Source organism: Phalaenopsis equestris, unplaced genomic scaffold (genome assembly GCF_001263595.1).
Source record: "Phalaenopsis equestris unplaced genomic scaffold, ASM126359v1 Scaffold000949, whole genome shotgun sequence".
In the NCBI taxonomy this organism is placed as follows: domain Eukaryota; kingdom Viridiplantae; phylum Streptophyta; class Magnoliopsida; order Asparagales; family Orchidaceae; genus Phalaenopsis; species Phalaenopsis equestris.
In genome coordinates, this window is record NW_018165388.1 from 418806 (window position 1) to 444320 (window position 25515).

At 37.0% G+C, this 25515-nt stretch overlaps 1 protein-coding gene and 1 long non-coding RNA gene across 5 annotated transcripts in view; both read left to right on the plus strand.

The window, feature by feature from the left end:
• The window catches only part of LOC110032474, a 10274-nt gene extending 8594 nt beyond the window's left edge, over positions 1-1680 (plus strand). Inside the window, exon 3 of the long non-coding RNA XR_002294857.1 lies at positions 1669-1680. This is a non-coding gene — a long non-coding RNA (uncharacterized LOC110032474). The remainder of the gene's footprint in view (positions 1-1668) is intronic.
• LOC110032473 overlaps positions 1-25515 on the plus strand; it is a 157407-nt gene that overhangs the window by 22678 nt on the left and 109214 nt on the right. For all 4 annotated transcript variants that reach the window (XM_020736121.1, XM_020736118.1, XM_020736119.1 and 1 more), the window contains 2 exons: positions 13153-13831; positions 13914-13998. In XM_020736121.1, the coding sequence (XP_020591780.1) occupies positions 13153-13831; positions 13914-13998 (764 nt within the window). The remainder of the gene's footprint in view (positions 1-13152; positions 13832-13913; positions 13999-25515) is intronic.

Consider the following 25515-nt stretch of genomic DNA (forward strand, 5'->3'; position numbering starts at 1 on the left):
CACCCTGGGGGGGGGGGTTGTTTGGCACGGGAGTAATAGCAAATTGGAAAAAGCACATAAGTACCTCGCATGTTGCGGTGGGGATTATCTGGTTTTTTTAATAGAACGCTCCCGCGACTCCCAAATCACACGACCGAATCCGCGGCGGAATGCCTCGCTGCAGCCCCATAGCTGCGCCAAACAGCCCTAAGAGTAGGCATTCATGAGACTGATTGCATGTGAAGGATAAGTGAAGTTCTTGAGAGAAATGGTTGCCCATTCACTGACTACACCAGCTTCTTGTTCTGAACCTCCGTTCACGGGTAAATTCCCATTAAATCCCAGACCTCATAAGCTGCACTAAATCTAGGATTTAGCTCAAATGGGGAGAAAGTAAGATTACAAAAACAACTGGTTTTAATGGATGATAAATCTATATTTAGCACGATTCAAGCTTAATTCTAGTTATATGACCAAATAATTCTCAAAAATTAGATTCAGCTTAAAGGCTGTTTAATTGTACAAAACTATGTTACGTTTTAATTTTTATCTTGGGTTCACTAATGAATATTAAGCTTAAAGACTGTTTAGTCGTACAAAACTATGCTGCGTTTTAATTTTTATCATCTTGGGTTTACTAATGAATATTGATACCATGATATAGTCTCAATCTTATGAATCCTCCTTTATGTAACACTCGTATGATTTAAGCTATGTTTTTATGTGAATCAATGAATATCACTTAATCCTATTAGGCTTGGAATTGATTAATTTTTTACTTATTCTACCTTTCTTTCTATGAAAGAAGGAGAAATGACATATTATCCCTTTTTGTATGCATGAAGATGTGCAGGAGAAACTTGTCAATTTATTTTGTTTATCTCTTAAACTATAATTGGTACTATTATGTTATTCTATTTTAATATGAAACTCGTCTTTTTATTTATCTATCATAAAAATTACTAATGGCATGGGATTATATTTTCTTAAAAGTTCTATGAACAATAAATTCTTATCTTTCAAATTCTTTTTTTCTACTTAACCCTTGCACTAGTATGCTATGTTAATTTTTTGAACTTGCAAAACTCTTTGATAACATAATATTTTTTCCTAATATATTTAAAGCTATTATGTGATTATTCAACCATTGGAAGTAATTTATCATAGGGAAGATCATATATATGCTCCGAGTTTGAATTTCATGATCTCATTTGGGCCATTATACATAAATCGTTAATTTCCCTTAGGTTCATTGTCAGATATTTCTATATCCCAGTTGATTTAGAAGATTCTTTTTGAAACTTTTTAGAATTTATTGAGATCACATTTTTCTTCAAATAAGTCCTTCTAGGAGTTGGACACTCTCACTTTATATGCTTTGATTTATTGCACTCTAACCAATTATGTTAGGATTTTTCTTAGAAACTGATTTATCCTTACCTTTTTTTTGGTCTTAGAATCTCTTCTTTTTATTTCTTAGAAAGGTGTTGAACATTCTCAAAAGAAAATCACATCGATAGAGCTGTTCGTCTTACTATCATCTAGTTCATCAACCTTTTAAGCAATTTGTTTCTCCTTGTTTTGTTTAGTGGCATCTATAATTCTCTCGTTGAGTTTCAGTTCATGTATAGTAGGTGAACTAAGTGTCAGGCCAATAGAATAAGTGGCTTCTTATTATTTGGTCATTAGGTTAAAAAAATTAAGATGTACTTTATTTATCTGGTCAATAGCATAAGTGGGTTCTTATTATTAGGTGCTTTAGGTTAAAAATTTTAAAATGTATTTTTTATTAATGAATTTGTTGCAATCTATATTTATTTATTAATATGAATGAATTTTCTGATATTTAGGATTCAAAAGAAATAATATATTTGAGGTGCATTAGTTTAAAAATTCTAAATAATTAAATTGACTGATTAGTGAAATATTATATAGTATGATCTCGATATATATTTGATTAGTATCGATTAACTTTTTATTTCAGAGTCTTTCTTAACTTAATTAAGGAAACATATGATACGGTACATGTTCATTATATAATATGATTAGTTCAAAATTCAAATTTAATTAATTAATGAAAATATTAGGTTGTTTAGCCATTTGTATTAAACCCGATCATTTGTATAATATGATTGGTTCAAAATTCACATTAATCTAATTAAGGAATTTATTTAGGTTTTTATTTATTTGAATTAAACTTATCATGCAGTATGATTCTATTATATAGTACGTGTCAAGTCTGCGACATTGAATGTAACAAAAACATTATGGTCTCCTAGCAGGTTGATTTTGTAAGCGTTACCATGCAACTTCTGGAGTATTCTGAAAGGTCCATCTTATCGGGGCTTGAGTTTTCTAAATGCTCCCACTGAAATCTTTCTTTCTTCAACCGGATCTACACTAGGTCCCCTTCTTGAAGTCACATTTTTTCTGGTTTTGTTTGCCTGTGCTTGATACTTGAAGTTTTGTTTAGCGATTTTCTTTCCGACATCCTTGCGGAGCTTCTGAATCTCGTGCATTCATTTCTTATCATCCTCGCTAATTTCTAATGTCAACCTCAACGGTACCAATTCAAATGGAGTGAGCGGATTGCGTTTGTGCACTATCTCAAATGGGATGCATTCCGTAGTCTGACTCATGGATTTGCTGCAAGCAGTCTCAATCTGAGCTAGAATCAGATCCCACTGCTTAATATTTTTTTCAGCAAAGCATCTCAGAAGATTTTCAAGGCTTTTGTTCACTATCTCCGTCTGTGGATGAGCTGTGGAATTGAATTGGAGCTTAGTGCATACTTTTTCCTATAAAGTCCTTTAGAAGTGACTCAAACTTGACGTCCCTGTATGAAGTGATGGTCCTGGGTATCCTGTGCAATCTCACAATTTTATTTAAATACAAGTCGGTGACATGCGATACATTCAAGGTTCGGTGGCATTGTACAAAATGCACCATCTTCGAGAATCAATCCGCCACGACGATGACTGGATCCTTGTTCCGCTGTATCCTCGGAAGTCACACAATAAATCCATGCTAACATCTACCCACAGTGCCTCAGGTACTGGTAATGGGGCGTATATGCCTTGCATTATACCCCCCAATTTTTGTCACGTAACAAATCCGACATTGTCTGACTTGTCGCTCCGCATCTCTCGCTAGTCAGTGCCAAAAGAAATGCTCTCTCACGAGTTCGAGAGTCTTGTCCCTACCAAAATGCCCTGCAAGTCCTCCCATGTGGCTTTATTGAACAATGGACCCCCTCAACGAATATCTAGGAATGCACAATTTACTCTAATAGAACAAGTAACCATTAGATTTGTAGTACTGCAAGTTAACTTCTCCTGGCACCGCTCCCAGACTTTCTCGAAATCTTCATTTGCTTTGTATATCTTCTTCACTACCTCAAATCCTATGACTCGTGCCTGCATCGTAGTAATCAACAATTGATGACAACTTAGTGCATCTGCTATGGGGTTTTGCTATTTGCCTTTTTCTTAAGCATGAACCAGAATGATGCTAATAACTCCCTTTAGTTTTCTCTGGTTGTTCAAGAATTTCAAGCCTTTGTGGTCTGTGAAAAACATAAACACGCTCGTCAGTAGATAATTGCTCTAGTGCTCAAGAGATCTCATAATGACATAAAACTCTTTATTGTACGTTGAGTTTTTCTTCCTGGAATCATTTAGCTTCTCACTAAAAAGGCGATGGGGTGACCTCCTTGGCTCAACTCTGCTCTTATCCCCACGTTGGATGCGTCACACTCTACCTCAAACAACTGGTTGAAATATGGTACTGCCAAGACTGGAGCTTGGGTCACCTTCTTCTTGAGTATTAAAACTATTCTTAGCTGCCTCTGTCCACTATAATTCCTCTCCCTTTAAAAGCTTTGTCAATGGGGCGGTGATGATACTGATGTTCCTGATGAATCGCCTTTAGAATGATGCTAGTCCCAGAAATTGCCTCAACTCAGTGAAAGACTGTGGTGTGGTCCGGCTCACATTGGTTTTGATCTTTGTAGAATCCATTTGACTGCCTACACTGTAAACGATATAACCCAAAAAATATTCTTGGGCCGTCATAAAGTGGCACTTGTTTGGATGGACATATAACTTTTCTGCTCGCAACACCTTAACCGCCATCCTCAGGTGCTTAAACAGCTTCTCGGATCGGCTGTATATTAGTATGTCATCAAAATATACCACAATAAAGTTCCCAATGTGGGCCCAATTACCTGATTCATCAACCTCATAAAAGTGTTGGGCGCATTCAACAATACAAAAGGCATAACAATCCACTTATATTAGTTATATTGTGTCTTGAAAGCGGTCTTCCACTCGTCTTCTGACCTCATCCGGATCTAATGATACCTACTGTGTAAGTTGATATTGGAAAAGTTGGTGGCTCAGTGGAATTGATGCAAGAGTTCATCCAGGCGAGGTATGGGAAACCAACACTTGACGGCAATCTTGTTGATGGCTCTACTGTCAATGCGCATTTGCCACGAACAATCCTTCTTGGGTACCATCAGATCGAGGACAACAGATGAACTGGTGCTTTCTCTAACCAACCCTCCTGCGATGAGATCTTGTACCTGTCGCTGCAACTCTCGTACTCTGCAGGTCTCAATCTGTTGGAAAGCCAGTTTGATAACACTGATATGATCTATGGTATGCTAAATATTTCTCAGTGGCGGCAATCTCTTTGGAAAATTGTCTGTCATCACATCCTTAAAGTGATGTAATAGTGGCTGTAGCGGTGTTGGTATCTCACTCTCTCAAGTTTTCTCTAGTAGGACTAAGGTCAATGCCACTGGAGCATTTCAAATTGATTGCATGGAGGCGACCCTTGAGACTAACGCTTTCTTGTGTCGTCTACACCTCTCGTATCTTTAACAGGTGACAATACAATGTGTTTCTTGTCATTTTTAAAAGAGTAAGTATTCTTGAAGCCGTTCTATTGAGTTTTATAGTCGAACTACCAAGGCCTCCCTAACAGAATGTAGCACGCATCCATTGGAATCATGTATCACCACAGTTGCTCCTGTAACTTACCCTCAATTGAAAATTCAGCCAAAGACTACTGATCCACGCCCATCGCTTTTCCCTCTTCAATCAGTTAAGAGAATAAGATGGAGGATGTTTCTGTTTGACCAATCCCAATTTCTTTACCATTAACGTGGACGCCACATTTTCACAACTCTCATCGTCGATAATCAAATTAAAAAACTTGCCCTATGCTACACTTAGTGCGAAAGATATTGTGCCTCAGCCATGATCGATCTCTCTCCGGCTTTGACTGCAGAACTCTCATTATGACTAATATATCTCCTTCATCACTCTGGAGCTAAAGTTCTTTCTCTGTACTATCATCTGATTCCTCGTCGACACCCTGATCTGTGAATGAAATAACCTGACTTGTGGGATAGCTAGAGGCCATGTACCTGTAGCCGTGACATCTAAAACACCTCCTAAAAGGCAATGTATCGGGCAAGCTAACTTGTTCCTTCTTCTTTCCACTCAAATTTGTCTTATTGCTTCCCTGACTTGTCTTGACAACTCCTCTAGAGGTACCATTGTCGGTTGTTGTAGCTGTAGGTGACTTCTTAAATGAGAACTATTGCCTGAATGAAGATTGCTGCTTTCTCTGTTTTAGTTATCTTTTCACCTACAAGACTAATATTTGGAAATTCCCCAATGACTAATATGATTGTAACTTCACAACATTGCTAATAGCGGGCTTCGGCCCCCCAAATACCGGACTGCAGTTTGTTTCTCTGGCTTGACCAACTCACACTTTATCTGCAATTGGTCGAACTGTGCCGTTAACCCCACTAAAAGTTTCTCTTCTGTAGATAGTGGAGTCTTATAAACATGCCTTGGTGGTAATTTGGTGGAAGGTATTTCATTTGCATCTTTTTCCTTATCTTTTCTCACTTAGTAATCTTATCCTTGCCTTCTCTCTTCCTCTGCCTTCGTAAGTTCTCTCATCCCAAGGAGCCGCTCCTCTTTAACTTGATGGCTGCTAATTTTTCCCGTTTATCTTCTGACACTTTCTCACATTCGATGATTCGCTCCATAGATTGCAGTCAGTCGATAAAGTCATTTGAATTCATACTTCTATCAAATTTTGGTAGGTCCACCTTGATGCCAAAGTCCTCGTGTCCTCCATATGTAGGCTCTTTTCTTTGCCTCCTCTGATACTGAATTTCGAAGCGGCGGAGCTTTATTCTTTAACGCTGATGTCTTGCCTTTAGAATAGATTCAAATACTTGTCCCTATTTCCTCTTAGACTCTCGAGATTATGATCGAGGGTAATTTTCCCCTGGGTCCAGGGATTTCATCATCAATCTCCGCAAGCCTCTGTTGAAGCCAATGGATCTCCCGTTGCATCTCATTCTTGGTAGGTTTCAATGAGTATCTCTATGGTGACTTGTTTAGGGTTTGGATTTAGAAGGGGTGGTTGAGGATAAAAAAGAAAAAAAAAATTTGGTGAAGGGTTAAAAAGGATGTTAGGAAATTCTAAGATACAACTAGTGTTAGATTAGCTATGATACCAATTGATATCAGAATTAACTCAAAATAATCAAACGCAAATATTGTTGATGAAAATTTAAAGTAGTCTCATCAAATGCTCGTAAAATTGAAATAAAACCACACAAAACTCAAACTAGTTTCTAGGACATGGGGAAACATGATGAACCTCAACTGTACAATATGTAAGAGGTGATTTGAGAGGTGGTGGCTGTAGGTAGGGGTGTAGAAAGGGGTGATGAAAGTAGACCGAGTTGGGAGGAGTGTGACTGAAGTGGATGGGGACGGTTTTGAAGGGATGCGGCCGCAACAAAGGGTGATGGGATGTCTGGTGGTGGCAAAGTGGGCTCTGGAGGGGGTTTGCGGTAGTAGGGAGAGGGACGACGGGGTCTTGGCAGCCAACTAGAAGGTTGCCGATAGAGCTCAACAGTAGGAGTTGAGAAGGTAGGGGGAAGGTGCGGTGCAAGGGGAAAGGCGGCAAGCTGGAAGGAAAAGTTTGGAGAGTGATGGAGGAGATAATCATCACCTCGGAGCATGATACATCTGTCCCCAGATACATTCCTAACTCGAACTCACCTTACTGGAGTTTGCTCATATCAATCTCCCTCCTTCTTTAGTTCGTGCATTTCTCCTTATTCTCCCTTCAAACTGAAATTCTTTATCATGAGCCTTAATTCAATAAAAAAGTAATACTCACCCTACTTCGATCGCCTGCTCTAACTTGCACAAAATTGGTGTGTCCTCTTTTCCTCAACGTCGGTTGCTCGAAGCTTTTTCTATCACATATGATACACTCACAGGAATACTCCTTCGGTTCGATCGCACGAGACATTCACAAGTCTCCTTCCCAACATGACATTACGATTTGCATGCGAAGTGGACGTTCTGCTCGGCTTCGATCTTACACATTGTCATCCTCACCAGCTGTCTTCGTCGTCAGCTACAGGAAGCCCTAGCTTGCGCTCGTAAGTCTCCTGCCTATGTCCCATGTCTATTTATAAAACGAATTTACCCTTTCATGTTCCCAATCTCTCACTTCAGCTCCCTCTCTTCAACTCTCTCGAGGAGATGAAATAAGGTGTTATATCTTCTCCATTTGGTTGGGACTATTGTTGTTATGAGTGATTTCCCAAAGCCGTTTCTTACAAAATTAACGAGCCTTTGTAATAATTGGAGGACTTATCTTTCCATATCTTCCATAGTAAGGCCTTGACCATGTCATTGAGGATTTCTTTTTGGTGGCAGTAGATATCCAATAACTAGGGTTTTGGCTAAGCTGGATTTTTGATCTTTAGTTAGTCAAAAGTTTATGTTCAGGTTTAGGCTGAGAATGTTGGTGTTGTTCGTGGGTTAGGTTTTGGATCTTGGGAAAAAAAATTCTATGGTTTAAAATCTTTGATATCAAGTGACATCGATTAAGGGTTCCTACATTAATATGTAAGGATTGGTAAGCCGGTTGGGGTACTTCAATACAAAAGAGATTGGAAAACTTAAAGAAAGAAAATTGTTTGGAAAAGGGATAAACGGAAAAGTGGTCATTATAGAAAAATAGCAAGGAGGGATGAAATCGGCGGCTAAGATAGTGGTGTACAGACTTTGAAAGGTTCCACCTCCCATTCTGCTCAAGATACAACTTCCCCACTTCAAGAAAAAAAAAAAGACAACTCTCCAAATTGAAGAAAAAGAGAATAGTGTCCAAATAATTTAAATCTCAGCAAAAAAAAAGTGTCCAACCTGGTATTAAATAATTTTTTTTAAAGGTTTATAATTTAATAATAATCTCGGTTTTTCACATTCTTTTTTAGTGATGCTCATGACATAAAAAGCAGTATAGTTCAATGGGAAGTGAGATTTTCTAGTAAGTCCTTTTGCTAAGGGATCATTGATCTCTCTATCGCATAGTTTAATATATTCCCTGTATTTTTGATAAGGACTAGTTTTTGTTGAAGTATTTGTCTCATCGAAATTGTTTTCACATGGAAGATCAATAGACATTTTATCATGGAAATCTTTAGTGATGAGGATTATTTTTCTCTTTTTGAGGGTTCTCATTATGAAGATGCTGGATGATAGATTCCCTACAACAACTTTCTTAAGGGAGTTAGTTTGTAGTTTTTTGAAATGAATTTTATTCATTTCATTAAAGATACTTTCTTTCGGATCAGTAAAAACTTTAAGAATAATTTATTTTTCCAATTTACCAGAGTAAATAGTAGTGTTATCAAGTTTTATAATAGACGATGGATTTCCTAAAGCCATATGCTGCGAAAAGTTTTTGACAAGGGAAAGAAAATTGTGGTTATTCGAACATCATATCTCCAAATTAGAACTGATGATAATTTGTATTTGATTTTGATTTGGTTTCCCCTAATTGATGTATTCAATGAGAGGTTTTCTCAAAATATTTGGTAGAAATTATTCGTTTTTGGATGCAATTCATATATATACTACTATTTACTAATGCAGTGAGGTATGAAATAACATATTGTTGATTTTTGATTAGATCTATGAATATGAACCGCTTATGCATAATGATCTTTGATGGGTGTTGATAAAATCGACTCCCACAATATGGGTGTAGGATCTTACTGATGGGATTTTTGTTTTTGATGGCTATGTTCAAGGTTTATTAGTTTATTATTCATAATAGACTGTTTTGCTTTTAGATTAATTATTTCATTGTTGAAATTATTAATCTATTGTTTAAGGTCATTGACCGTTTTGGGAGATTTTTTTTATCTAGATAATATTGAGTATTTATCTCATAATGTATGATTAGAGTTCATCATAATTATTCGTTTTATTTTCAAATAAATCTAAGATCTTTTTCATTCCTTTGTTATCAGAATTTTGAACTAATACCTTTTTTTGTTCATCTTTCTGACCATTTGTTCGGTTGTTAAGCTAATTCATTACTTTGAATGATTTATAACAATTTATTTGTGAACAATTATCACAACAATTTTTGAATCGTTTTTTATGAAATTTTTTCTGCGATTCAAAACTAGAATTGGAAGATTCATTAGATTTAAAAAGAACTTTTATTATGGTCTTCTTTATTCTTTCATCACAATTCAAATCAATAAGTTTCTTTTTTATAATGCATTTTTTGGCTAGTGTTTTGTTAGTCCACATCTGTAGCAGTTACCTTCTTTTTTTTTTTTAACTTCCCTTAATGGGTTTGTTGGATCCTTTTGGATGTTTATTTTTCATCCATTTTTTTCTTTTTTTTTTTTGAGTTATTTTCTTGATGCTCCCTTTTGTGGGAAGATTTTTTAACCAGTCCATAATAGAATTATCGGCAATAGCAACTAAATTGCATCTTCTGTAATTTTTTCTCTTTGTATTTGTTCTCTGAGTTTAATATCACTACAGATCAAGGTCTTCTATTATGCAGGCACTAATTAGCTTGCCATAGGTACAAGTGTCATAGGAAATTTGCTAGTTTGTGGATTAAGAAGATGTCGTTTAACATGTTTGATAAAAAGAGTTGAAGTTCTTCAATAACTTTTTGCTTCCAATGGCTGTAATCTGTATCTGATAAATGCATAACTCTATAGAGGAAAACATCCATGCACCAATGAATGTGAGTTAACATTGGACATTAAATCTTTTGGAGAAGAGAATGAATTTATTCTTCTCGACTTGAAATTATTCATGGTAAAATGTTCAAGATCTCTGCAATAAATAGCATCATCAACTATGGTGGTAGGAGGTAATGATGATGGATCCTTGAGTTTGGGTGGATTAATTATTTTTTCTCTTTAGGCGGAAGTTAAAAATTATCACTAAAACCTTGTAACATACCTGTGAACCCTTGGACGATAATTTTTTCTATTTGAATGGTGTATTATTATAAAGACGTGCTGCAGTAGCTTAAACAGGTCTTCTTTGCAATAAGTCTTGGATTTATTTTTTCACTACAACTAAGTTCCATTCATAGATATGAGTTGGATTATAATCATATTGAAAATTCTCAAGTCTTCTTAATAAAACAATACCCACAGGCATAGGGTGACATTAGTGATCTCTAGTTCATATTGAAAATTCTCAAGTTTTCTTAATAAAAATTACCCACAGGCATAGGGTGACAGTAGTGATATCCACGATAATAGATATGAGTTGGATTATAATCATATTGAAAATTCTCAAGTGTTCTTAATAAAAAATGCCCACAGGCATAGGGTGAGAGTAGTGATATCTACCCTTTGAAAGTTATGATAATTAATTTTGTTAAAATCCATTTTGTTGTTCGTTTTCTTCTAGTTGAAGTGAAGCAAATTGCTCTTCAATTTTTGCAATTCTTAAATTTCATCCGAACTTTCTTTAGATAGGATTTCCTAATCTTAGGTTTATTGATTAGTTCCTCCAAATTTGTTTAAGAGATCTTGAAAGTTTTTTTGTTGATGTTCGTCTTGGATCATTTTAAAATAATAGCAAGATGATCGAGCTTCTTTTCAAGTTTAAAATGATGAGTACATATTATTTTAGGATTACAATTGGTAAATTATTTTTTCACAGTAACTAATTCTTTTAATATATGAGCACTGGTACTAATTTTATTGGAGGCAACCATTTCAAGATTACTAGATTTATCATCTCTCTCAACTGTCAGAGGCTGAGGGGTAGAATACGCTGATTCAATAACATCATCCTTAATAGTATGTCGTTTCCTAGGCATCATAATAAGTTGTAGATGGGTGTATTTATAAACAAACCAAGAGACAGAAGGGATTCTACTATTTTTTTTTTTCGTTTCTATTACAGATGCTTCTATTTAGAATATTTTCTTTAGAATTTCTTTATTTTTTGGTAGGAATTGTTGATTTTTCATGAGTACTTATAATAACAATAGATTAATGCTTCATATGAAGTTATATATTTTAACATTAACTTATAGATTAAAAAAACTTGTTAGTCAACAATTTGGGGTTACTACTTGTATCAGGTCTTGTCAAATGTGACAAGTCATAATCTTTGGATCTAATTAATTATGCAATAAAATATAGCTAGCAACATCATCCTTTATGAAATATAATAGTTAGTCAGTGATTTCTAATCTAAGAGGACTCTAGCATTTACTTCAGAAGACATTAATCTCTCACAACTAGTTAGCATAAAATTCTAGAGCTCACCTAATTATAGAGATTTTTATGATCTCTCAATTATGTAGCTATTTCTTCTTAAGATTTAGTAGTCAAAACGGCTATACTTTATGACAGACCACAAAGAATCCAAGACTTTGTATTGAAGCTCATAATTTGTCTATGCAATCAAAATATAATTTTCGGTAAAATGGTGGATAATAATCGATGTGGATGATAATTTAACCCACATAAAATGTGTTATCAGTTCTAGTAAGGCAATGATGATCAATAAGACATTGGGCAATTTTGAATTTTCCTTCAAGGGTATTTGTGGTAAAATGAGAGGAAATAACCACATAAAGGTTCATAATAATGAAGCTGATGTTATTTCGAGAGTACTAGAAACAAGTTTTGGAGCTATTTTCAACACCTGCTCCAATCCTTAAGCATGGTGATTAGATGTCTCAAGACACAACACATCAATAGATAGTGAGACATTGGCAAAAGGATGGGCTAAGGTGCAAAAACCGTTGCAATCAAACTGAGCTAAATGACAGTAGTCACATGATTTTTGTAGACAATTGGGTCCCATATTCCCACTAATTTAACAAAATCTTAAGTGGGAACTATAAAAGAAACTTCTTTAAGGCAAAAGCAATGCTTTAAAAAAATAGATTTTTTGTGTCTGTACTATAGCGTTGCTGATTAAGTTTTGCTTGGATTCAGTCTACTTTTGCTATTATAAATAAAATTGTTTTGTTATGTGTTGGGCAGTCGATTTAGTAGCATCTCGAGTTTTGTAGTAAGAATTTATTATAAGAATTTATTATAAGTTTGCCTCTTTTTTGGTCTACTGTCATCTTGTAAGTTTTTACTTAAAGAAAAATAAGATTTTCTTTCAATATCCTCCGCATTGGTTGTTAGTAGTTTGGATATAGGCTTACCATAGCACCAGTATAGTTTGTACGGATAAAATCAGAAAACTAAATTTTATGCCACTTTTTAAGGCTGGTATTAGCTTTATAGGTAGTTGGTTGGGGTAAAACTTGAAAAAAGTTTCATCCCCTCTTATAGCCTTTTATAAATATGCAAGATGAGATTGGTGTACTGAGCGTGTTTTCAGTATGTTTTGGATTCAAATTTATAGAAATGTCATGGTTATTTATATTATTTGTGGTGCATCAGTGCATGCTCTGATCATTTTGCAATTTTGTCCCTTATTAAATTTGACAGCACTCTTCTCTTATGCTTTAACAACTAGTTTATTTTTCATTTGCTAGCCCTAGATATGCTTTTAATATATGCGTGGGTTTGCATGTTTTATCTGGTAAACTGTTGCTCAGTTAGTCAAACATTGTAAGCTTTGTACTATGTTGGAACATGCATGCAACTTAATTCGCTATTTGCTGGTATTTTTTTCTTCTTCTATTCTTGGTTCACTGGCCTGGTTAAGCTTCTTTTGAACTTACATCATTTTATAAAAGTGATTCTATACGTGCTTGTGATTCTTTATATTCAATTGTTAAATGCGTGCCTTGCTAATTTAGTGCTGACGTTGATAGGTACACGTAAAGCGACTCATAAGTTTAACGTCCTTCAACAACATGTTTTTCAAGCGCTTTATAATGCTCCTCAGCCTGATCCATACACTTTTATTGTTCAATGCCTTTATATTTTGCCTCAGTTGGGCCTCCAGTATGCTGAAGGATTCAGTCACTTGCTTATGTGCTCTCTTAAACGTCTGAAAAATCGAAAGCCTTTACTTGGAGTTTTATCAGAAGCCAAACTTCTTGCTGCTCAGCTATTTGTTGACATCCTTGCTTGTTCTGTCAGTCATGAAGAACGAATTCTCATAAAAATATTGGAGCTTTTTGAAATTGAGCTGAAAGATATTGGGGAGGCCAAATTTGGTTCTGTGAGAAAAAAAGATGATATGGAGAAAGCAAGGGCTTTTATTGAAAGTCATATATTTGACTTCATCGAGTCCCAGTCATATATGACTGCCACGGTACTGGTGGAACACTTCTCTGTCCACCTAGGTCAATCTTTTCTGCTGAAAATGATGGATAATAATCATTTTAAAGCTGCAGAAAAGTGGGCTGTGTTCATGGGGAAGCCAATGATATGTCTTCTAGTTCAGAAGTATGTTGAAATGAAAATGCTTAAGAATGCTTATGATGTAATACAAAGGAACAATCTCAAGGAGGAATTTCCAGATGTGCAACGGCTATACAAGGAAAGGTCTGAATTTAATTTTTTAGTAAAGTTAATTTGGGTTTTAAATTCATTGATTTCATAAGATAGATATTTTGCCAAACTGCAGCTCACTCAAAAAGCTGGCTGAAAAAGGGTTGTGGGATATTGCGGAGCTTAGGGCAATGAAAGATCGGCAACTCTTGGAATTTGTGGTAAGAGCGGCAAAATTACCTGAAAGGTTGCAGCATTTAAGTGTAGTTGCATTTGATTGCATTTCTATGATTCATTTATTCAAGTTCTTTTTCATCTCTAGAATGAATGCATTTTGAAAACATAAAACAAATTAAGTCATAATCGATTGAAGAGTCTTGAATACATTGTTGCAAGAGATTTGATGACCAAGCTAATGAAGATTCCTCTGCTTTTCTCCTTCACAATTTCTTAAATACTCTCCAATGAGCAGCACGATCCAATTCTTGGAATAATTGTTCTAGACATATTTTAGTCAGCCAGAATCATTTGAAGTGAAGTTTGGTTGCTTGGTGACTTTCCCTAGCGTTGTTGGCTGTCAGGCCCAACCAAATTTGTAAGGGAAGGGTTGTGCTGCTACTGTCTTATAATAGCCGGGGATAGAGGAGGAAGAAAGGTTCTGTTTTTCATGTTTCCAACTAAGTCTTATTTATGATAAAAAAAAAAGGAATTCAAAATCTCGACTATTTGTTAAAATTGAAGAGAGAAATCTGCTTAAAAATTCAAAACCAATTTTCATAGATTCAGATAACTAACCCTTAAATACATTGATATCATTCTAGGGCTCCGAGAAGATGCTTGGGATGCGGATTTAGAGTATAGGTGGTTGTGGAATGACAAGAGAAAGATAAAACAGCCTCGACGACATTTGGAGGGGAATAAGTTATGAAATCTAGTGCTAGAAAGCAGGTTTGAGCTGTTCGGCGGCTGCCACTGCTGAAAACAGCGAGACAGGCGATGAAATGGCGCGGTATGTGCAGTGAGGAGGTTCACCACCTGTTATTGAGTAAGCTACAGACACACCAATTGTAAAAAGAAAATGATATAACACTACTTAGGTAAAATTTAGAGATTACGATATACAAAATAGTCAAAATCAAGCAAATGTCTGAAAAATAGAAAATAAAAAGATATAAATAGTTTCCCCTATAGAAAATGACTTAAATAGAAATATGAAAATAATAATGAAGTCAAGAAAAGAAGAAAATCCAAATGATTGAAAGTTTACAACACCTTATTTTGAACCCATGATTGCGGGGTCGTCTGTGATCCTGTTGAACTCACAAATTGCAGATCTTGCAGAAATTGCGCGACATCCCAGGAGTAATGCTCTCACATCATTCTCCCTAGCTAGGAGAGGTTTTTTTTTTCCTCTGGAAAGACTTGAATCCTATTGTTAGTTATTTTTCTCACAAAACGCCCAAAGAGATTTCCAAAATTACAGTTTGCCACTCATGTCTTATCATTTATTTGTGGACGTGCTGTTAAACTGATCAAAACTTAGTATTTAGTTTGTTCTATATAGTCTTCCAAAAATAGTTCAAAATTTTTATCTCTATCTGAAGTAATGACATGTTGGACCACCCATAGTGGTGTCAATCTCTTAGGAGTTAAACTGTCTGTCATTGCATCCAACAACTCTTTCAACATGGGCTGCCACTTTTCTGTTATCAACTCCTCAGACTCACAACCTTCTAGAACTATCAATGTTAGTTCTGCTGGGTCTTTATCATGGGTTTAGCTTGAATCAATAGCTTAGCTTGAATCAATAGCATCTGAATCAATAGCATCTCTCTCTCTCTCTCTCGTTGGCTGCATGCTGATACTCCACTTTGACATCTCCATTCTTTCATGTGTCACTGTCAATTGCTTCAACCGCTCTGAAAGATTTCTGACACGGGAGCGCACTGCTCTGGACTCTCACAATCACTGGAGAATTGCCGCACATTTCCCGCTGTCAGTTATTTTTCTCACAAAATACCTAAAAAGATTTTCCTTTTTATGCTTTCTTTCTATTATCCTTTATTCTTTTTTATTCCTTTCCTATACATGTGTTATATTAGGGTTGGACGTCAGCTTTTCATGTGTTTTGTATCAGAATCTCTGCCGACATCTCTTCTTCAATTTGAGAGCTGTATTCTAGGGTTCCAGGTGGTGCTTCGGCTATATCTTGGTCTCTAGCTGGTGTTTATCCTTCCCCAACTCCTCCGCATCCCTCCCGCTTCATTGCTACACATTCCTCCTCGCTGCAGGCCACTCGGACAACAACCCTTTTTCTGTTTTCCTGCAGTTTCATCATTCTCCAGCCCTTTTCCTTGTCGACCCTGCCAAGGACAGCTTTCATTTGGCTGTTCGGCTGTCCATCACATCCCCATCTCTATTCCAGCCCTCTATCTTCGCTGTCACTGTTGTTCCAACTCTGCCCCCTCCTCTTTGCTGCCATTATTCCGGACAACCTTGCCACATTGATATCTTTCACTTAGTTGCTGTCCGGAACCTGGGAAGACATTGCCTTCTTGTTTTTCAGCTTGCTAACCACCTCGTCCAGCATCCCAATGCCTTCCAAACCCTCGCCAATCACCGCCATCATCCCGAGATCTACCTTTAGTTTGAGTTTTTATGTTATGTCTGTTGCTTTTTTAGATTTTTGGGTGTCATGTTGTATTTTTCCTTTCTAGTTTATTGTTTGTAACCGCTTATTTGCTTTTAATAATAATATTTGTTTTTAGTATTGTGGTTTGGTATTAGAGCTAGTTTAACTATGGTCCCATCCTAGGGTTTCTAACATCCATCCATACCTAATCCTGCCTCCACCCGAAATTTTTATTTCCCACCCACACTAACTATACACATCCTCTTTCACCTACCTAAACCCAAATCTTAGCCACACGGCCGAAAAGACAATTGTTGGAGACCTGTTCGGGAGGAAATAACATAATGCCGTTTATGATAAATTCGTTAAGAGATGTCTGAGAACCTTCTATGGAGGAAATCCTCCAAGTGTAACAGAGTTTTACCATCTTCGAGAGGAGACAATCTAGACGGGTCACTCGTAGCTACAACAACGACTTGTTAGATCGAAAGAGTGGACTGAATCTCTTCCACCATACAGATTCCAGGATCGAAGGATCTCTATTCCGAAGATTTGATTTGAAATACTTGAGAAGCTAGGATTTTAAAGTGATTGTGAATTTGCCACATTTTGACATTCACTTGGTCTTTGAGAGGCTTTAAATCATGAAATTTTTTTTTTAGTACTAGGAAGCCCCACCGAATATTATAGCGAAACTACCTGCCAACAAATTAAATAAAAGTACATTATTTTGGTGAAGAAAATTTAAGCTCCTACGCTAATGTGAGGGAAAAGACAATGAAACGGAAGATGCAACGCCAATAATTACCAACTCATTACAGACCAGATCTTCGAAGCCCTCCTTCAAAATAAAGAGATCACATCACCGGACGACCACCACGTCTTACAAGCAAGGTTCAACCCCAGACTCTTATTGTAGGAGTACACTCAAGAGAATATCTAAGCCAAACCCACGTAAGGAACAAAATTAATTTAGAGTATAGAATTGGTGGAGCGAACCAATATTTCTAAATCAACCACTACCAGAAAGTGTTTTAAGTGCTACAAATTTGGGCATATTGAATTGGATTGCACAATTAGTGGAATGATCTGTTTCACCGAACTAAGTGTTGTTGATAAAATGGGCATCGACACAGTAGACTCTGAATAAGATGAGAACACAAAGGAGTACCGATTATTTTACTGATGAGAGAATGACACGTAGTTCCGTCCGAGCTCATGAGTAGGGGTGTAAACGAGTCGAACACGAGCGAGCTTAGGCTAAGCTCTTGTTTGGTTCGTTAAAAAATACCAATTTTCTTGTTCGACTCGTTTATATTTCGAACACAAAAAATGTGTTTGTGTTCAGTTCGTTAGCTTAGCGAGCCGAACTAGAGCCGTTCGCAAACATAGTTATTTTGACAACCCTAATCACACAACCATAGAATGTTAAGAGCCGAGGCAAGATTTAAATTTTCTTATTTATATTGAAACATCATTTAAATATAATTTAATATATTTTTGTTTTATTTTTTTAATTAATAATTTTAATTAATTATAAATATTTGTAGCTTTATAGCCAATTAAATTTTTTAAAAATAATATATATATATAATTTAATTATTTCGAGCCAAAATGAATCGAACACAATCGAACAAATCTTTGTTCGTGTTTGACTCGTTTATATATCGATCACAAAACAATTATTTGTGTTTGACTTGTTAACTTAGTGAACGAAATTTACACAAGCTTCTTAATGAGTCGAACAAAAATTGTTCGTGAACAACGAGCTGTTTTGACAGCCCAACCTGTGAGGAGACTCCAATCGAATTATTAGTGATTGTCCAAGACTGTCTTGAGTTCGATGAACTAACACCATAGGCATGACAACTCTAAGGGTCTGTTGATAAGCAGCTTATCCAGATAAGCTACTGAGCAGTAGCTGATCCAGATAAATTGATTGACTGTTTGGTTTGTGCTGTTGGAAAACAACTGTTTTGCAAATTTTTCTGGATAAATGATTATTTCGCCTCTGTGCAGTAATGCTGTTTACAATAGAACTGTTATAAAAATATATTTGATACTTGAGAAGCTAAAAACCACTTCAGAACAATACAAAAAATTAGATACACACTTCACTTAACAGTGAGTATCAAGATTGCTAAAAAAGAAAAATATGTTAAAATTACAATTAAAAATATGATAATCTTAATTTTAAAGTACAAATGATGTTTGTCACGAGCTATGTCGTTCTCTAGAGATAACATTCAACCCCGATCATTGATAGTGGAATCCGCCAAACTGTCTGCCTAGCAGAAGTCACTTTTTCGTAATCCTCTGTAGGCACATGTAAAACTGTCTCCCGTATCTAGGTGCCCGACGTGATTTCAGTAGGGATGTCTATAGTCTGTTGTGACAAAGCACTCCTCGGGAGGTCTTTGAAATCCTAGAGCTCATATTCCTTAAATGATTCAAAAGTCAATCCATTATTCATAACACAAACATAAATTGACAAAGACACTAATCAATTACAGTTTTGTGCGGGAGCAAGGACTCATAGAACTAAGTACACCAACCCCACTAAACCTGTCACAACAAAATACCATCAGACCTTATAAAATAAGGGTTCTCAGTTGCCTTTAGCTCACTTAATGCCAATGTTGTGTGTCACATATGCATATCACCCCAAAAAAAGCTATCTAGAAATACCTAAGCATCGAAAAAAAGAGAGGAATTTTGTTATCTTTATCTGAATTTCACATATGACACAAACCAACAATGATTAACAGACTATCTAGGAGAACCCACAAGGTCGAACGTCTCATCATAGACTTTACAAACTCAAAAAAAAAAAAACGAAAAGGAATGATAAAGGAGAAAAAATGATTATAAACGACATAAAACTTATAATATCTAAAATATCAATTATCAATGGAATATAAAATAAACACGGTTTTGGGCGGGTGCGAGGTCTCAGAGAAAGTATATCAACCCCACCAAACCTGTCGTTACAAGAAGACAACAAACCTTATAAAACAGGGGTTTTTGGTTGCCTTTAGCTCACTTAATACTAAGCTTCTGCGTGTCACTTATACATACCAACAAAAGAAGTTCATCTAAAAGTAGCTCAAAAACTTCCGTATCGAAAAGAAAAGAGGAACTTGGTTGCCTGTATCAGGATTTCATATGTGACGCCAACCAACAACGACTAACAGACCATCCAAAAGTACCTCGAAAACTCTAGCATCGAAAAGAAAAAAAAGAAGTTGGTTGTTTTTTTCAAGATTTCACATATGACACCAACTAATAGTGACTAACAGACCATCCAGAAGAATTCACAAGGTTGAACGTCTCATCATGGACCTCACAAGCCCAAAAAAGGAATGAAAATGAAGCGAAAAAAGAGAAAAACAATTACAAACAACATAAAACTTACAATATCTAAAATTTCAATAATACATGAAACATAAAATAAACATGAACTTGATAAAATAAATATGAATCATCTAATCAACATCCAACAATGACGTCGGTAATCCACTCTCACAATTGAATCATTTCTACGACACCTTTGCCATCGTGGGTGTAACCTTTTTGTGACTCTGCCCCTGGCTGTGGTATAGATTGACCTACGTGAAATTCAATACTTTTGGTGGGACCTGCATGTGATCATCGTCAGTCATGCTGAAGTCTACATTTGTTCAAGAAGAATGCCGTCGGATGTAGTTGCAGAGCACTAATGTGACCACCACATTCTGCACCTATTTTAAAAATGAATTCGTTGGTATACCACTCAGTATGACCAATTTCTTTTCAATTATGTCGTGTAAGGAGTGTCTTTTGTTAAACATAATATGTTATTGAATATTGTGGAGTATCATTGTAGTAACTCCCCAACCCATTTATCACCAATATAAGTGGATGTCATGCAGAGAGTTTGATCGATGTATGAGTTGTAGTATTCATACGAAAAAATTACTGCCGCCGCAATCTTTCTTTGCAGGCTCTCTTGTTGTAAGTCCTTGCTAAAGAAGTGCTTTATTCAGGCAATATGTGTGAATCAGACAACGTTAAAAGAACATCCAAATCAGATTGTTTGTGCTGGAAAGGAAAATATCCAAATCAGATAACCCATGAAACAAACGAAAAAAAAACCAAAGCCATTAAATAAGAACACAAAATTAATTGTCCATAAATAAATGTAAATAGTCGACTCGACGATCAAGGGACATCTTCATGAATATATGTCTGCAGGTCGGGTCCTCCAACAACTTTAAGGAGTTCCGATAGAATTTCTTTGCAGATGGCACTACCTGCAATTTATAGACACGTTTATTACTTCAAACAACTAAGTAGGATAAAGGAAAAATAAGTCTTCAGTGGATAGGTTATTACGTTCAATGTCTCAGTCCGCCATTCCTCCGAAGCATCAATAATCCGTTTGATTGGATTTCAACCCAAGCCCATGGATTCCCGTTTTAGTTCCTTCCGTAATTTCCAGTCATTTTTGAACTGATCCTACTTGTTCTTAAATTGTCACATATCGTACTCCCTTCCTGTCATTTCTTTAAATTTTTTTATAATATTGTGCTACATTTCTTTGTTAAAATAGGTAGTAAGTCTATTTTCTAGCTAAACCTCATTAAGACAAAGTCACAGAATATGTGTGTGACTTCCGTATCCCATATGTTTGATGAACTGATTTCTTTAATTTTAACCATTGCGTAATTGCGTTACTAAATAAAGAAAGGGAAAACATTAATATTTCGGATCAACTAGAGAATATACATTAGCCACCATCCAACCCCAACACATCCACCACCCAACCCCACCCCACCCCTAGCACACCCACCACTCCAACCCTCATCACATCCACCCCCAGTCCCCAACACAGCCACTACCCCACCCCCAACACAACCACCACCATACCCCCAACATAGTCAACACTCCGCCCTCATCACATCCACCACTAAAATCTCATCCCATCCACCACCCCACCTCCAGCACATCCACCACCCCACCTCCATCACATCCAACACAACCAACCACAATCCACATCACAGATAGCCACACACACACACCCACAACCCACATCACAAACAACCACACACACACCCACAGTCCCAAAACAACCACCACCCAACCACAACCCCACACAACGCAGCCACACCTATATCCACAACCACAACACAAAGCACCCAACCTCAACCCAACACAACACACACCCCTAAACAACCACCATATAGATACCCACAACCACAACCACAACACAGAACAGGTAAGGCCAACCACAACCCACATCACACATAGCCACACACACAGCCACAACACCAACATAGCCACCACCCAACCGCAGTTCAACACAACACACACACACCCAACTGCAACCTACATTACACACACACCCACAATCCCAACACAACCACCACCTAACCGCAACCCCACATAATACAACCACACACACACCCACAACACAGAGCACCCAACCACAACCGAACACAACACACACCCCCCCTAAACAACCACCATATAGATGCCCACAACTACAACTCATAACACCAAAGGCCAACCACAACCCGCATCACACACAACCACACACACACCCATAGCCCCAACACAGCCACCACCCAACCACAGTCCAACACAACACACACACCCAACCCCAACCCACATCACACAGCCACACATCCACCCACGGCCCCAACATAGCCGCCACCCAACCACAGCCTCACACAATACACAACCAGACACACCCACAACAATAACACAGAGCACCCAACCACAACCCAACAAAACACACAAACCCCTAAACAACCACAATATAAATGCCCACAACCACAATATAAAGCCCCCAAGGTCAACCACAACCCACATCACAACCAATTACATCAGAATTATATGCTAGGCTTGTAAATCTTAAGCCGCTCCTCTCATTCACCCCATGCATATAAACATGAAGAAAATATAACACCACAATCATAGCAACACAACAAGCCAATCTATCAGAATATCGCGTAAAGCCACATGACACAAAAACACATTCACCCCAATTCACTTTCATCCATTTGCTAAATTATCCAAAAATCAAAAAATAGCATAAAGAAAGCCATTTCATCTAAAAAACACATAGAGATTATCATTCCATCAAAAAATCGCCACAAATTGCATATAGAAAGACATTCCATTGAAATTACTTAAAAAACATAGTAACCAGAGGCCGGAGAAAGGAGGAAGAGGTGAAAGAAACCACTAATCATGAGATATGAGCATTCGAGGGAAGGGCGGAACGGGGGTTGTGCGAGGAACGAAGGGCCAATGGGTAATAAACGTTTGTAAGAATGTGGGCCGTGGGGTCGATCCCCTGGCCGCGTTTTTAAAAAACTTGAACGCCTTTTTCGGGTAAGCAAGAAAAACACACTAAACAAATGCCTTGGATGTGCTTTCAAAACGCAAACACACCAAATAAGCTGGCCCAAATAGAACCTAAATAAGCGAAATTTAGAATTTTCAGATATATATGCTCCTTTCTGAGTTGTCTCTACCGAGAGAGGTCTAGCATGTCAAAGATGAGGCTCTTTTGTGCTGCTTCTAGAAGATTATATGGAGTTATTTAAATATTAGATTCAGTTCAGCAGTGTACCCACCAATAGAAGGCCAGACACACATGATGAACCACAATTTGGAAATTATTTTATGAGCATTGTTAGGAAGTAATTCTTCATTGTGATTTAGGACCTACCAGAGAAGATGTCTCTACTGATTGGTTATTATTGAGAGTAGCGCAACCTACCACATATTTTGTCCTATAATTGATTTCTTCTCACATACTTGTTTATCATATACATCTAGCGGAGCACGAGAAGTGGGAGGAGCAATTTATAGATGTAGTGACTCTAGACTTGATTAATGATAACTCGTTTATCTGCTGTGCCAACTTAGATTACGTCGAAAGAGGATGAATATTTATTCTATCAGAATGTGTTTTGGAATGCCAACACTTATAAGATTGACTTACTGAGAGATTTCAACAGCTCTGCCATCTTTAACATGTCTGACTTGATTCCACAGTACAAGGAAACAAAACTTTGACCGATGAGGTGGAAAGTCCCCTAACCTCAGCAGATTGATGCGAAAGAGCTTTGATATGGAATCGGGATGCAAGTCGCATAACTCCTGTGATCGCGTGAGATGGAGAGGTGGCCTTAATCAATCATGATTTTCTTTTTTATGCATTATTTTATTTTATCCTTCATTCTTTTTTAGTTTTTGCTTATATATGTGTTGTATTAGTGTTTTTAATTCAATCTTTTGTGTTTTGTATTAGGATAGCTACTGACGTCTCTTCTTCTCTTTGAGGGCTGTATCATAGGGTTCCAGGTTGTGCTTCGACTGTATTTTGGTCTCCAGGTGGTATTTATCCTTCCCCAACTCCTATGCACCCCTTTTATTTCATTGCCACACATTCCTTCTTGCTGCATGGACAATCGCTTTTTTGTTGTTTTCCTGCTGTTCAGCTCTTTTCCTCGCTACCCCTACCTAGGACAACCTTTCTTTGCCTGTTCGGCAGTCCACCACAACCCCCATCACTGTTCCAACCCTCCATCTTCGTTGCCACTGCTGTTCTAGCCCTCCTCTTATGTTGTCATATCTTGGGCAGCAGTGCGGTAGTGCCATTTGAATATCTGTCACGTACTTGCTGTGGGGAGCCCAAGAAGCTATTGCCTTGCTGTTTTTAGCTCGCCAATCCACTCGTCCACCATCCCAACACCTTTCAAATCCTCGTCGATCACCATCCCCCTCCGAGATCTACCTTGTTTGACTTTTTATATCATATCTGTTGCTATTTTAGATTTCTGGATGTTATGTTTATATATTTTTTCTTTCAAGTGTGTAGGTTGTAACTACCTATATGCATTCAGTAACAATGTTTGCTTGTCTTATTGTGGTTTGGGTTAACCTTGTTATCAATATCAGTCTCCTGTTTGAGTAATATGATGCAATGTGGCACTTGAAGCACTTTCTAGCTAAAAGCGGATTTGAGGGTGTTGGCTCCATCTTTTCTCCACTATGAATTAGTTTTTTATCAGGCGTGGTCAGCTTGGATGTTCCACTAGACATACTTTTACTACCTGATCTGATGATTAAACTCTGTTTTTCTCTCAACCTCAGAGCTAGGACTTGGATATCTGATAATTTTTAATAAGGCTGTAACTTTAACATTTTCCTGATAGATCTCATCTTAGATATTGAGCTATGGTATTCTCCTCGGGTTCTAGTAGCTCACACTTCAACATAAGCTGTTCGAACTCAGCTGTGTATTCCTCAGATAGAGATCTTTCTGTTGTAAGAGGTAAATGCTCAATAACACGTCTTGCTAGTAATATGCTAGTAGGTACATGCGCCGCATCCCTCGTTTCATTTTGGAGCAGACAATGATTTTAATTTTCCCCTCATGCTAGCGTAAGCATTTCAAGTTTTTTCACCACAAAGAAGCATTCTTCCTTGATAGCGGCTAGCTTAACTCTTACATCAAGTAGAACAGTCTTTCACTCGAAGACTTGTTCTACTATCTGGAGACTCAATGAACTGGTTTGGATCCATGTGACCGTTAAAATTTGACAAGCCAATCTTCACTCTAGAATTCCGACTTGTTCTTTTTATTCTAAACCAAATTCTTAGGCATTGATTGATCATTTACAATTGCCCGGTGAGAGGGATTTACTTCATCCTCTCGATTTGGCAAGTCACCATTGTGGTTATGGGTGACTTTTTTAAATTGTCTTCTCTCAAATGTTGCAAGCATTTGTTGTAGTTGAAAGATTTCTTGTTTCATATTTTCCATTGTAAGCTCTGACACCTCTTTGTAGATTTCTCTTAGGCCGCATTTTGTCATTTTCTCTTGATGATGGTTTCAAAGGGTGCAGGTTTTTAGATAAAAGGTTGGTTGAAGTTTAGGATTTTGGTGGTAGGTTTCGGGGCAAATTTTCGGTCGAGGTAGCAAGGTTGAAATTTTAAAATTTCAGGTTAAGACTAGGAATTGTGGCAGTAATGGATAGAGTATGGTAGGGATATATATATATATATATATGTATGTATGTATGCATATATATATGAAGACGGGCGGGAG